Genomic DNA, 13,942 nt, shown 5'->3' on the forward strand with positions numbered 1-13,942 from the left:
TGAAGATTAATTGTGATGATTGCACTTGAGCAGTTAATCCTATAACGGAGGGGAAAATACAATCGTAACTATAGTGTCAACAGAATAGACAGAAACAGAACCGAGGGATAGCGGTAAAGCAGGAGATATGACAAATACACCTCCCACATATTCCTAGGATATAATAGGAAGCATATTCCATACGTGGTCAAATCGCTAATTTTCAAGATATGTAAAAAACATATAAATAATTTTAAAGTATACAAAGATAACAACAAACTAATAAGATATCCTATGACCAAAGAACCAACCACATACATCAGTAAAATCTATGTAAAGTAAAATACCAGCATATGTGATATGTGAATGAGATACCAAAGATATAGCTAAATTATAATAATGGGCTAAAAGTGACAGGGAAATCATAATCTTCAAATGTAGTGATGGGCTAAGTATAACATAAAAAAGTGACATACTGGCATAAAGATTCAGAAAGCGGCCAGATCCATATTCATATTAAGACCAGAGGGAAACAATGTCTTAAGCTGGTAAATCCAAAATGTTTCCCTCTGTCTCAATCTATTAAATCTGTTATATATGTGAGAAGGAGGAATACTTTCTATTGGACAGATATTGAAAGTGTTGAGACAACCGTTGTGATTGGTATTGCAATGTCTAGGAACGCTATGGTTTTTAAGGTTATTCTTCATATATCTATAGTGTTCGTTCCATCTATTTCTAATTAATCTGCAAGTGTGACCCACGTATTGGATCCCACAAAAATTGCAGGTTATCAGATAGATTACATATGTGGATATGCATGACAGGTGTTGATGAATAATATATGATTTCTTGGTAATGTAGGAAGAAAAATAATTGTGTCCAGGCTTAATGTGTTTACACATATTACAATTTTTAAGGTGGCATTTAGCTAATCCTTTCCTTATTGTAGGTCTTTGTTGTGTTGTTATAAAATTATTAGGATTATTTATTATTTTTGTATCGTATATTTTGTCCCTATTTTTATGGACCACAACCTTACTTGGAGCCAGATGATTTTTAAGTGTAGGAGCTCTTTTAAAAACACATCTGGGTTCAGGGGCTAGTAATTTATTCAGTATAGGATCCCTACAGTGTTTTTTCATAATAGACTTAATCTTCATGTGATTCACGCTGTATTGTGTGATGAACGTGGAATTAGCTTGGTAATAGTTACTTGTCTCATTCTTAATTTTTGGTCCAAAATAGGACTTCTGATCATCCATTTTAGCACGTTCATATCCAGCATCAATCACATGTTTTGGGTAGCCTTTTTCAAGAAAACAATTTTTAAGTATAATACTCTGTTGCTCATAATCACACAAGAGGCTACAATTTCTGCGTATCCTTTTAAACTGTCTATATGGGATGTTATTTTTCCAGGAATTGTGATGGTTACTCTTGTAATTAAGATAACTGTTGCAATCAACAGATTTAAAATGAGTAGTAGTAATAATTCTGTTATCGGAAGAAAAAGACAAACACAGATCCAGAAAGACTATGGACTTCTCCTCAATATTGCTTGTAAAAGTTAACCCCATAGTATTAGAATTGAGATATGTGACAAAAGATTGAGCAGAGCTTGCATCCCCCTTCCCTAAACATAGCAGGTCATCAATGTATCTGCCAAATAAGACGTTCGCCCGGTAGGCAGAGCTATAGATGTATAATTCTTCAAAAGAGCCCATAAAAAGGTTATCAAAACTCGGGGTGAACCTGGTCCCCATGACAGTACCCTTTAACAAGGTAATATGTAATATGTGTAAACATATTAAGCCTGGACACAATTATTTTTCTTCCTACATTACCAATAAATCATATATTATTCATCAACACCTGTCATGCATATCCACATATGTAATCTATCTGTTAACCTGCAATTTTTGTGGGATCCAATACGTGGGTCGCACTTGCAGATTAATTAGAAATAGATGGAACGAACACTATAGAAATATGAAGGATAACCTTAAAAACCATAGCGTTCATAGACATTGCAATACCAATCACAACGGTTGTCTCAACACTTTCAATATTTGTCCATTAGAAAGTATTCCTCCTTCTCACATATATAACAGATTTAATAGATTGAGACAGAGGGAAACATTTTGGATTTACCAGCTTAAGACGTTGTTTCCCTCGGGTCTTAATATGAATATGGATCTGGCCGCTTTCTGAATTTTTATGCCAGTATGTCATTTTTTTGGGTTATACTTAGCCCATCGCTATATTTGAAGATTATGTTTTCCCTGTCACTTTTAGCCCATTATTAAAAATTTAGCTATATCTTTGGTATTTCATTCACATATCACATATGCTGGTATTTTACTTTACATACACCTAGATTACGAGTTTTGCGTTAGAGGCTGTGCGGTGCTAACAAGCAGTTTATGCTCACCGCTCACTTACAGACAGAGCTGGTATTACGGGTTTTTACAAATCCGGAGTTAACCGCAAAACAGTGATCGTAGAGCAAAATTTTGCTCCACATCTCACCTCAATACCAGCGCTGCTTACGTTAGCGGTGAGCTGGCTGAATGTGCTTGTGCACGATTTCCCCATAGGAATCAATGGGGGAGAGCCGGCTGAAAAAAAACCTAACACCTGCAAAAAATCAGCGTAAAGCTCCTAACGAAGCCCCATTGATTCCTATGGGGAAAATACATTTATGTCTACACCCTAACATGAACCCTGAGTCTAAACACCCCTAATCTTATACTTATTAACCCCTAATCTGCCGCCCCCGACATCGCTGACACCTACATTATATTATTAACCCCTAATCTTCCGCTCCGGACACCACCGCCACCTACATTATACTTATGAACCCCTGATCTGATACCCCCAACATCGCCAACACCCACATTATATTTATTACCCCCTAATCTGCCGCCCCCAATGTTGCTGCAACCTACCTACACTTATTAACCCCTAATTTGCCGCCTCCAACGTCGCCACCACTATATTAAATTTATTAACCCCTAAACCTAAGTCTAACCCTAACACTCCCTAACTTAAATATAATTTAAATAAATCTAAATAAAATTACTATCATTAACTAAATTATTCCTATTTAAAACTAAATACTTACCTATAAAATAAACCCTAAGCTAGCTACAATATAACTTATAGTTACATTGTATCTAGCTTAGGTTTTATTTTTATTTTACAGGCAAGTTTGTATTTATTTTAACTAGGTAGAATAGTTATTAAATAGTTATTAACTATTTAATAAACTACCTAGCTAAAATAAAGACAAAAGTAACTGTAAAATAAAACCTAACCTAAGTTACAATTACACCTAACACTACCACTATAATTAAATTAATTCCCTAAATTAAATAAAATTATCTAAAGTACAAAAAACAAACAAACACTAAATTACAGAAAATAATAAACAAATGACAAGATTTTTAAAATAATAACACCTAATCTAATCCCCCTAACAAAATAAAAAAGCCCCCAAAATAAAAAAATGCCCTACCCTACACTAAATTACAAATAGCCCTTAAAAGGGCCTTTTGCAGGGCATTGCCCCAAAGTAATCAGCTCTTTTACCTGTAAAAAAAATTACAAATTCCCCCCCAACATTAAAACCCACCACCCACACAACCAACCCTACTTTAAAACACACCCATTCCCGCCTTAAAAAACCCTAACCCCCTGAAGATCACCCTACAGGGAGACATCTTCATCCAACCGGGCAGAAGTGGTCCTCCAGACGGGCAGAAGTCTTCATCCAAGCCGGGCAGAAGTGGTCCTCCAGACAGGCAGAAGTCTTCATCCAGACGGCATCTTCTATCTTCATCCATCCGGCACAGAGCGGGTCCATCTTCAAGACATCTGACGCGAAGCATCCTCTTCTTTCCACGGCTACGACTGAATGAAGGTTCCTTTAAATGACGTCATCCAAGATGGCGTCCCTTCAATTCCGATTGGCTGATAGAATTCTATCAGCCAATCGGAATTAAGGTAGGAAAAATCATATTTGCTGATGCAATTAGCCAATAGGATTGAACTTCAATCCTATTGGCTGATCCAATCAGCCAATAGGATTAAGCTGGCATTCTCTTGGCTGTTCCAATCAGCCAATAGAATGCCAGCTCAATCCTATTGGCTGATTGCATCAGCCAATAGGATTTTTTCTACCTTAATTTCGATTGGATGATAGAATTCTATCAGCCAATCGGCATTGAAGGGACGCCATCTTGGATGACGTCATTTAAAGGAACCTTCATTCAGTCGTAGCCGTGGAAAGAAGAGGATGCGCAGCGTCGGATGTCTTGAAGATGGATCCGCTCCGCGCCGGATGGATGAAGATAGAAGATGCTGTCTGGATGAAGACTTGTGCCTGTCTGGAGGACCACTTCTGCCCAGTTGGATGAAGACGTCTCCCGGTAGGGTGATCTTCAGGGGGTTAGTGTTAGGTTTTTTTAAGGGGGGATTGGGTGGGTTTTAGAGTAGGGTTGGTTGTGTGGGTGGTGGGTTTTAATGTTGGGGGAGATTTGTGATTTTGTTTTACAGGTAAAAGAGCTGATTACTTTGGGGCAATGCCCCACAAAAGGCCCTTTTAAGGTCTATTTGTAATTTAGTGTAGGGTAGGGCTTTTTTAATTTGGGGGGCTTTTTTATTTTGTTAGGGGGATTAGATTAGGTGTAATTAGTTTAAAAATCTTGTAATTTGTTTATTATTTTCTGTAATTTAGTGGGGGGTTTTTTGTACTTTAGATCAGTGATTTGAAACCTTTTTTTTGCCGTGGCACACTTTTTTACATTAAAAAATCCTGTGGCACACCACCATCCCAAAATTTTACAAAATCACACATTGTAGCCTAATACGGGATATATATACAGTATATATATATATATATACATACACACTGTGCTGTCATGCCATGCCTCCTACAAACTATACATGACATATTGACATTCATTCACAAACAATCATAATGATTGTCTGTGAATGAATGTCATGGTTGTAAATGATGCCTGATGAACCTGTTACATACCTACCAATATTTCAAAATTTGAAAGAGGGACAACCCAGCACTGTTGTCAGTCTGCCGCGGCACACTGGTTGAAAAACACTGCTTTAGATAATTATATTTAATTTAGGTAATTAATTTAATTATAGTGTAGTGTTAGGTGTAATTGTAACTTAGGTTAGGTTTTATTTTACAGGTACTTTTGTATTTATTTTAGCTAGGTGGTTAATAAATAGTTAATAACTATTTAATAACTATTCTACCTAGTTAAAATAAATACAAATTTGCCTGTAAAATAAAAATAAACCCTAAACTAGCTACAATGTAATTATTAGTTATATTGTAGCTAGCTTAGGGTTTATTTTATAGGTAAGTATTTAGTTTTAAATAGGATTAATTTAGTTAATGATAGGAATTTTATTTAGATTTATTAAAATTATATTTAAGTTAGGGGGTGTTAGGGTTAGACTTAGATTTAGGGGTTAATAACTTTAATATAGTGGCGGCGACATTGGGGGCGGCAGATTAGGGGTTAATAAATGTAGGTAGGTGTCGGCAATGTTAGGGACGGCAGATTAGAGGTTAATAAAATTTAACTAGTGTTTGCGAGGCGGGGCCTCGGTTTAGGGGTTAATAGATAGTTTATGGGTGTTAGTGTACTTTTTAGCACTTTAGTTAAGAGTTTTATGCTACGAGGTTGTAGTGTAAAACTTTTAACTACTGACTTTTAAATGCGGTACCAGGCATGACAGGAGAGGGTCTACCGCTCACTTTTTGGCAGACTCGTAATACTGGCGCTATGCAAGTCCCATTGAAAAAAAGAGGATACGCAATTGACGTAAGTGGATTTGCGGTATTTCCGAGTCTGGCCCAAAAAGTGAGCGGTACACTTGTACCTGCAAGACTCGTAATACCAGCGGGCGTTAAAAAGCTTTTTAAGCCTAACTCAAGACTCGTAATCTAGCCGATAGATTTTACTGATGTATGTGGTTGGTTCTTTGGTCATAGGATAGCTTATTAGTTTGTTATTATCTTTGTATCTTTTAAAATTATTTATATGTTTTTTACATATCTTGCATATTAGCGATTTGACACATACCACATATGGAATATGCTTCCTATTATATCCTTATTATGTATTCACATCTATCATGTCTTTTTGGTTTGTGTATTATGATACTATTGGTGTTTATATATATTCTCTACTTCAGTGGCACTTATACCTAGGAATATGTGGGAGGTGTTTTTGTCATATTTCCTGCTTTACCGCTATCCCTTGTTCTGTTTCTGTCTTTTCTGTTGACACTATAGTTACGATTGTATTTTCCCCTCCGTTATAGGATTAACTGCTCAAGTGCAATCATCACAATTAATCTTCACATTGTATTTATTTTGCACTGACAATTTTTGTTGATATTGGGTTGGTCATTGTCAGGCGAACTAGAACACTAAAGAAATAAGTGTTATAAATAATGTGAGTCTCAGCTGCTGAGATATTTATAGTTTAAGGTTTGTAGCTAGGATGTGTGGGATGAGCAAATAAATCACCTAAGAGGTGATTTGCAAACCCCATTAACAAATAGCATTTATTGTAATTGGAATACTGGAAAATAGAACTCTATTCCTGCATCTTATATCACAGTGTGAAATATGTGCAGCAGGGAACTATTCCGCCAACCAATATGAGAAACTTAATATGCAAAGAAAAAATAGGGAAAAATTATAAAGGCAGTAAATGTATTATAAACCGGCATTGCTAGTAACAACATTTCATAAGGCAGACTAGAGAGAATGGAATGTCACTAGTATATACACACAAGTCGTTGGTGGTACAGCGATATTTATCAAAACAGTGAAGCTAGAGTATACTAGAGAGTTTGCTTCGGTAGTCAGGAAGGCAAGTTGACTGACCTGTGTGTAAAAATCCGGAGCGGTAGAAGCAGTGAGGAGCTGGTGAGTTCCGTGAAGTTGGCGTGTGACGTCACCGCGGAGGAATCCCTGTACTGCTGGCTGAGAAAGAGATCCGGGAAAAAACGTAGGAGAGTTGCTACGCTTAGTGCTAATAGCGGAGCCTGGTTGAGTTATGCAGGCAAGTGAGGATAATAAACTTGAACTTGACAGCAATCAAAATAGACAAAGATCAAAATGGCTTTAGGTTAGTAACAACTACGTGTTGTTCAGAAGCTAGATGAGGAAAAATCCAATACCAAGCAATGAAGTAAAGGATACTGGGAGATTTATAGGCTGGCTGGAAAAGATAATTGAAATTTAAAGAAACAGTATAATGTCAAAGAAAATTAGGCTGTCAGCTAGGAGAATCCTGACACTCATAGTCCTTAGAATCGATGTGTTGTTTAGGACTAGAAGAGTGACATACTCCATCGTTCCCCTATCTTTCCAGTCACGCCCTCCCCCTTCACGATCCTCGGACGTACTCCTTATTCATTAGACTGACGTCATTGGATTGACGCCCCCTTATATGATCTCCTTTCCCTTGGGTTACACGAATACACCCATTTTTGCTTACGGAATATCTTTAAATATTATTAACCAGTGTAGACACCACTATTTATATCTATCTGCTTTTCTATCTTTTTATAAGTATGCAGAAGTGGCAATGTATATTAACGGCCGATACAAATCAAGACTTTAGTGACGCCTCTTCATTCTGATTGGACCATTATTATAATGACAAAATTGCTTATTATAACCACTCCCCTTACCTGAGACGAACAATGTTTTTTTAATAAATAGAGTTGATTTAAATTTTATTATTATTAGGATCGATATCATTCTGTTATTGTGAAGTTTACACATATCTTGTAATCACTGGGACTTTACCTCTTTATGCACAAAACAGTATGTAAGCGTTATTTTTAGACCTATGACAATTATGTTTGTGGGTGCGATATTATCCCGTTTTTCCTATTGGATGTCATTTTGTTTAAATGTTGCAGCTGTGAGAATGTTTTGTATAAGCCTGATGAAACCGTGCTGTGACACGGAGAAATGCGTTGCCTTTGTTTTAAAGCTTTAATAAATTTTTATCATCCATTCTTCCTGCTGCTGCATATTTCTTTGGCTGTCACTTTTTGAATTGAGCCTTTTGAGAGCCATAGGCCTCTATTTATCAAGGTCTGGCGGACCTGATCCGACAGTGCGGATCAGGTCCGCCAGACCTCGCTGAATACGGAGAGCAATACGCTCTCCGTATTCAGCATTGCAGCAGCTCACAAGAGTTGCTGGTGCAACACCGCATCCTGCAGACTCGCGGCCAATCGGCCGCCAGCAGGGGGTGTCAATCAACCTGATTGTTCTCGATCGGGTTGATTTCCGGCGATGTCTGTCTGCCTGTTCAGAGCAGGCGGACAGGTAATGGAGCAGCGGTCTTTGTGACCGCTGCTTCATAACTGCTGCTTCTGGCGAGTCTTCAGACTCGCCAGAAACAGGGGCCGTCAAGATCCTTTCGGAGCTTGATAGATAGGCCCCATATTCTTCCTTTGTCTGCTGCCTGGCAAACACCTGTGATACTAAGGATTATCTCTGGACTCCCTCTGGGCGGGACGGGGATATCACCAATCCTAAGTGTGTGCCAAAGTATCTACCGGACGACCAATTGGTTCCGGACCGCCTATATTGCACATTTGTGCTTTCCACATCGTGAGTAGGATTTCACCTGTATATAAGATCATTTGGTTACCTGCCTGATATGCACTATGTGGTGCCCTCTATCTTGTGTATTATAGATTTTTAGAAATAGGCTCGTAGTCTCTAATGTCCCTTTTGTCTCTTCTGTCACTCTCTCTTTTTGTTTCCTTCTCTATCTCTTTTTTTTACTCTATTTTTGTGTCTCTATTGCTCTGTTATATATATTTATAAGATTTATCCCCATTTTTTTTCTTTAAATTCTTACAGATTTTTCTAAGACTTTAACCTGTGGAAGCTTGAAAATTGCATCTTTATTTGAATTTGAGGAACCATGATTTTAAAACAGAAGATCCTGGTTGTTAGCTACATTTTTGCAATCATACTTATTAGTCTGCAGTTTCACAATTTCAATTTAAAAAAATATAATCAAACTGGAATAAGGAAGAAAGAAAAGTGTCTTGGTGTGCCTAGCAGTGATATGATCACACCTTTACAAGACAATAGGACATTTGTAATTGCTTCGTACTATGACAACAGAGAGAGAAACCAGATTCGAACCCTCGGTATTATACACAATACAGAGGTAAAAGAACTCTATTGCCATTTTTGCTGTACTTTTAAAAAAACACATATATCAAAAGCAGAAATAAATCTACACCAGGATAGATTTGGTTTTCCATATGGTTTGGCTGATGTCATCTGCCCAGAGCCATCAGGTTGTGAACCAAAATACATTTCTCTTCACCAATCCCCAAACGTAAACATTGCTCAACAACCCATATTCAGGATAATAAACCGTGAGCCTGGAGTATTTACAGCCAACTTTACAGTCTGCATTTCTACAATGTTTGGAAATTACAGCAATACGCTCCAGTTCATACAGACTATAGAAATGTATAAATTACTGGGCGCCCAGAGAGTAATGATCTATTTGCACAGCTGCAGCCCACAAATGGAGGAGGTTTTGCAATACTATATTAAGGAAGGCGTAGTTGAGGTTGTACCATGGCCAATTGATCGATACTTGAAGCCCTCAAAGAGCTGGCTTTACCCTAACGATGATACTCATATTGGCTATTACGGACAAGTCACAACATTAAATGACTGCATTTACCGGAACATGTACAGAAGCAAGTTTGTCCTACTCAATGACATAGATGAGATCATTTTACCTTTCAAACATGACAACTGGGACAGCATGATGGAAAGTCTTGAGAAGCAACACCCAGAAGTGGGAATCTTCCTCTTTGAAAACCACATTTTCCCAATAACTGTAACCACTGATGGTCATTTTTCTGATATTTCCAACTGGATAAATGTGCCAGGAATCAACATTATGCAACATGTCCACAGAGAACCAGATAGACCCGATTTCTTCAATGCCAAGAAAATGATAGTAAACCCACGGAAGGTGATTCAGACCTCAGTTCACTCTGCTTTAAAGAGCTATGGACCTTCAGAAAATGTCTCCAACAAAACTGCTCTAGTTTATCACTGCAGAGGACCTCTTCAGGCAGCTTTAGCTAGAGAATCACTAATTGAAGATAAAACTATATGGCGGTATAATGTCTCACTAATTAATAATGTTAATGCTGTGTTACATCAAACAATACTTAAAAGGACCAACATTTGAATTTTTTTGACCATCACTATTGTAATGCACAGGGTGCAGAAAAAAAGCTATAAGAATTTTTGGTTTGTATGAAAACTATTTCTCAGAGTTATACTATCATATTAAAGATATAAGCATTTGGTATTGTATAATTTCAGCGATTAAGATAAGTAAGTGATCCTCTGTAGCTCATGGAATAGAGATTTTTGTATAAGGTCCATCTACCCAATGTGACAAATAAAGAAAGTGGATCTAGGCTATGATACCAGACTGTGATAGCAAAGCTGATCAAAAAGCTAAAAACCAATGCTGTAGGATGCTTCTAGGGACCTTATATTTTACTATTCCTGTATTTATTTTCTAATATCTCCCATTCTGCTCTCTATATCATAAGAAGATCATATCATATCATAAGAAGGTGGTTGTCCTAGCTTGTATCTGTTGTAACAAAAAAATCTCCCTGCCTTCTTTACTTCCATCTGATTTTAGTAGCTCATAGGTACCTACCTACATGTTTTATTTAATCCTTATAAATAAACCAAAATGATATAAAAGAGGATTTTCATATCAGAGAGTTAAAATGTAGAAAGCGTCAATGGTATATTTAAAATTATTTTATGAAGGTCGTAAGTGATTACTGGACGATCCCTTCATAGAATAATGTCAGTTTAATCAATTGAGAAATCACTTGGTTCATCTCTTAAAATGGCATAAAACACAAACTAGAATATCCAGTAGATGAAAAATTAATTCATAAAAATGAAGCAACATTACAAGCTACACTGAATATTTGCATAAATAAAAAGAGAGAAGCCGCTCTACCTGGGAACGAACAATAGCATAATAGCTTGTTCTATGGCTAGTTACCACCCAATAAGCAGCCTCCTTTTGCTCAACATGTGCCTTTCACCGAGAAGAACTTTCCTGAAGCATATCAGTCTGATCCTGACTTAACAGTACAGTCCAGCACCAAAATACTCTCTGAACAAGAGAAAAACGGCAAAACCCCAGAAGTATATTTCGGCATATTGTGGACCTCGCCAGTGAGGTGCAGCCATATCCCTCTAGGCACACTGAGCAACGGGTCCACGTCTGGATTCCCGCATCACACTTAGGGAGACTTTAATTTATGCAAATTATGACTCTTAGGGAAGTCTCCCTATGTGTAATGCGGGAATACAGACTATGGCTGCACACTCTAGTGAACTATTTATAACTGTCCCTAATTGGCCACAGCAGAGAAGGTAACCTAAGTTACAACATGGCAGCTCCCATTGTTTTAGAGACACAAACTTTACACTTATTTTGTCACTATTTGAACAGCTAATTAAAAAAAAACATCTAGACGTAAGTCTCAGACTAATCTTTTCTTTGAATTCATCATTCTATCTAGCATTTATTTAGTGTTTATTGTCCCTTTAAAGAGAGAGAGGCAGGTACAGGAAGAAAACACTAGCATGGTGACTAGTAACCGTGCTACTGTAGTTGTACCCAGGGTATTTATGTCCCTTTAAGCATAGCTATGAATGAGTTGTCACACTAAACAATCACTGTGTAATATATAACGTCGGGTAGGGAAATATGATGTACAGAATCTGAGCTTCAGCCTATCCCTGTATGGGACTTTTTTTATAGCACAATCATATTTTACAGAAAAGTAATCAAACTAAATAGATGTATATTGCAATTGTGTTCTACTTTCATTATTTAAAAGGGCATGAAACCATCCCAAAATATATATTTCATTATTTAGATAGAGTGTGATTTCTAACTTACCACTTTCTAATTTATTTCTGTTATCAAACTAACGTTGTAGTCTTACTATCCTTTGTCAAAAAGCATACCTAGGTAGGCTCAGGGGCATGCATGCCTGCAGCAGTCACCAGTTTTGCAAGAAGGCTTTAAACAATGTTTTACATTTGCAAGATTACTAGGCGGCAGCAGCAGCGTTTGTGCTATTTACCTAGGTATGTTTTTCAACAAAGTATAGCCCAAGAACAAAGCACATTTTATAAAAGAAGCAAATTAGAAACTCTTTAATATTGAATGCTCTAAATCATATCCCTTTAATTTATAGGAGATTCAGTTTTCATTTCAGTGTCCCTTTAAATTGTCAAATATTTTAAGTGTTTTGTGTTGTCACAATCGTAGGTGAAACCGATGACAGCTATTTATACTTGTTTTTCCTTTTGTTAAGCACTAAATGCCATTTGTTTTTGTAGTAATAGGCTGAATGTGTCCGTTTGTGGGCATAGGGATCAATTATCTCACAGTACTGGTTTTACTGGATGATCAGCAGTTTTTGTTTTTTTATCTATTATTGGTATTTTTGTTTAAACAACATTTTTTCATGAAAAATAAATCTATTTTCTTTTAAATAAAAGAACACAACGGTCTACTATCATTGTAAAGAAACTATACATTTTGTATTATTTTAACGATAATAAAAAGTGAGGTTCTTAAGGCTTCTGTTTATATCATTTTGCTGGTTCTCTCTATGGGACGCTGTGGTCTAGTTTAAATAAAGTCTTCAGTCTTTTATGAGCTTGTCATTTAGTACTGAGCTTTATTAAAGGGACAGTCAACACCAGAATTTTTGTTGTTTAAAAAGATAGATAATCCCTTTATTACCCATTCCCCAGTTTTGCAAAACCAACACTGTTATATTAATATACTTTTTACTTCTGTGACTAACTTGTATCTAAGCATCTTCTGACCGCCCCTAATCACATGACTTTTAGTTATTATCTATTGACTTGCATTTTAGCCAATTAGTGCAGTGTCTGCCACTAGCCACGGGCGTGATCACAATGCTATCTATATGGCCTACATGAGCTTGCTCTCCCCTGCTGTGAAAAGTAAATAAAATAGAGGCGGCCTTCAAGGGCTTAGAAATTATCATATGAGCCTTCCTAGGTTTGCTTTAAATTAGAATACCAAGAGAACAAAGTAAAAAATGTTGATAAAAGTAAATTGAAAAGTTGTTTACAATTACATGCCCTATTTGAAAAATGAAAGTTTTTTTTGGACTTGACTGTCCCTTTAAGAAGGAAAAAAACAACAACAAAAAACAGAGGCTCTGAGTAATTGTAGCCTCAGTCCAGTAAAAACAAATTCCCAAATCAAGAACACTGAAATCCAAACTTTGTAATCAATATTTTTTGAAAAAACATAAAATTATCAAAAAAAATCCACCTAGATTACAAGTTGTGCGCTAAACCCGGTGCATAAATAAAGCTAAAAATGTAGCTGTACCGCACATTTCATAGCGCTGCCATTACAAAATAAAAACAACATTTCTTTCCAATGGCATGGAGAGTCCACAAATCCATTCAATTACTAGTGGGAATTCAACTCCTGGCCACCAGGAGGAGGCTAAGAACACCACAGCAAAGCTTTAAGTATCCCTACCACTTCCCATAATCCCCAGTCATTCTTTGCTTTGTACATCATGGAGGTGTGCAAAGATGGTGTCTGAAGAAAATCAAGTATTTAATCCTTTAATGGGTAGTTTCCTTCAAGTAAGGATTGGGGTAATGTGTTGTCCATGTAATCCTCTTCAGTAAGAGTTGTGGTGGCTATTAGCTGTTGGAGGTCGGTGAGGTAGTCCTTGCTTCCCCTCTAACAATTTATGCTAACCACTATATAGAAAGCCAGGGTTGGTTACTCTGCTTTTCCTTTTT

The 13,942-nt window shown here is 36.9% G+C and overlaps 1 protein-coding gene across 1 annotated transcript; it reads left to right on the plus strand.

Annotated features, from left to right (window-relative positions):
• Window positions 1-8,978: 8,978 nt before the first annotated feature.
• On the plus strand, window positions 8,979-10,280 carry LOC128643035 (beta-1,4-galactosyltransferase galt-1-like). Its single transcript, XM_053695956.1, has one exon. The coding sequence runs from the start codon at window positions 8,979-8,981 to the stop codon at window positions 10,278-10,280; it is 1,302 nt and encodes a 433-aa protein (XP_053551931.1).
• The last annotated feature ends 3,662 nt before the right edge of the window (window positions 10,281-13,942 follow it).

This window comes from Bombina bombina, chromosome 12 (assembly GCF_027579735.1).
Source record: "Bombina bombina isolate aBomBom1 chromosome 12, aBomBom1.pri, whole genome shotgun sequence".
In the NCBI taxonomy this organism is placed as follows: Eukaryota; Metazoa; Chordata; class Amphibia; order Anura; family Bombinatoridae; genus Bombina; species Bombina bombina.

What these genes read in the sequence shown, in the direction of transcription:
- LOC128643035 (XM_053695956.1), top strand. Translation starts at nt 8,979, where the DNA reads ATGATTTTAAAACAGAAGATCCTGGTTGTTAGCTACATTTTTGCAATC.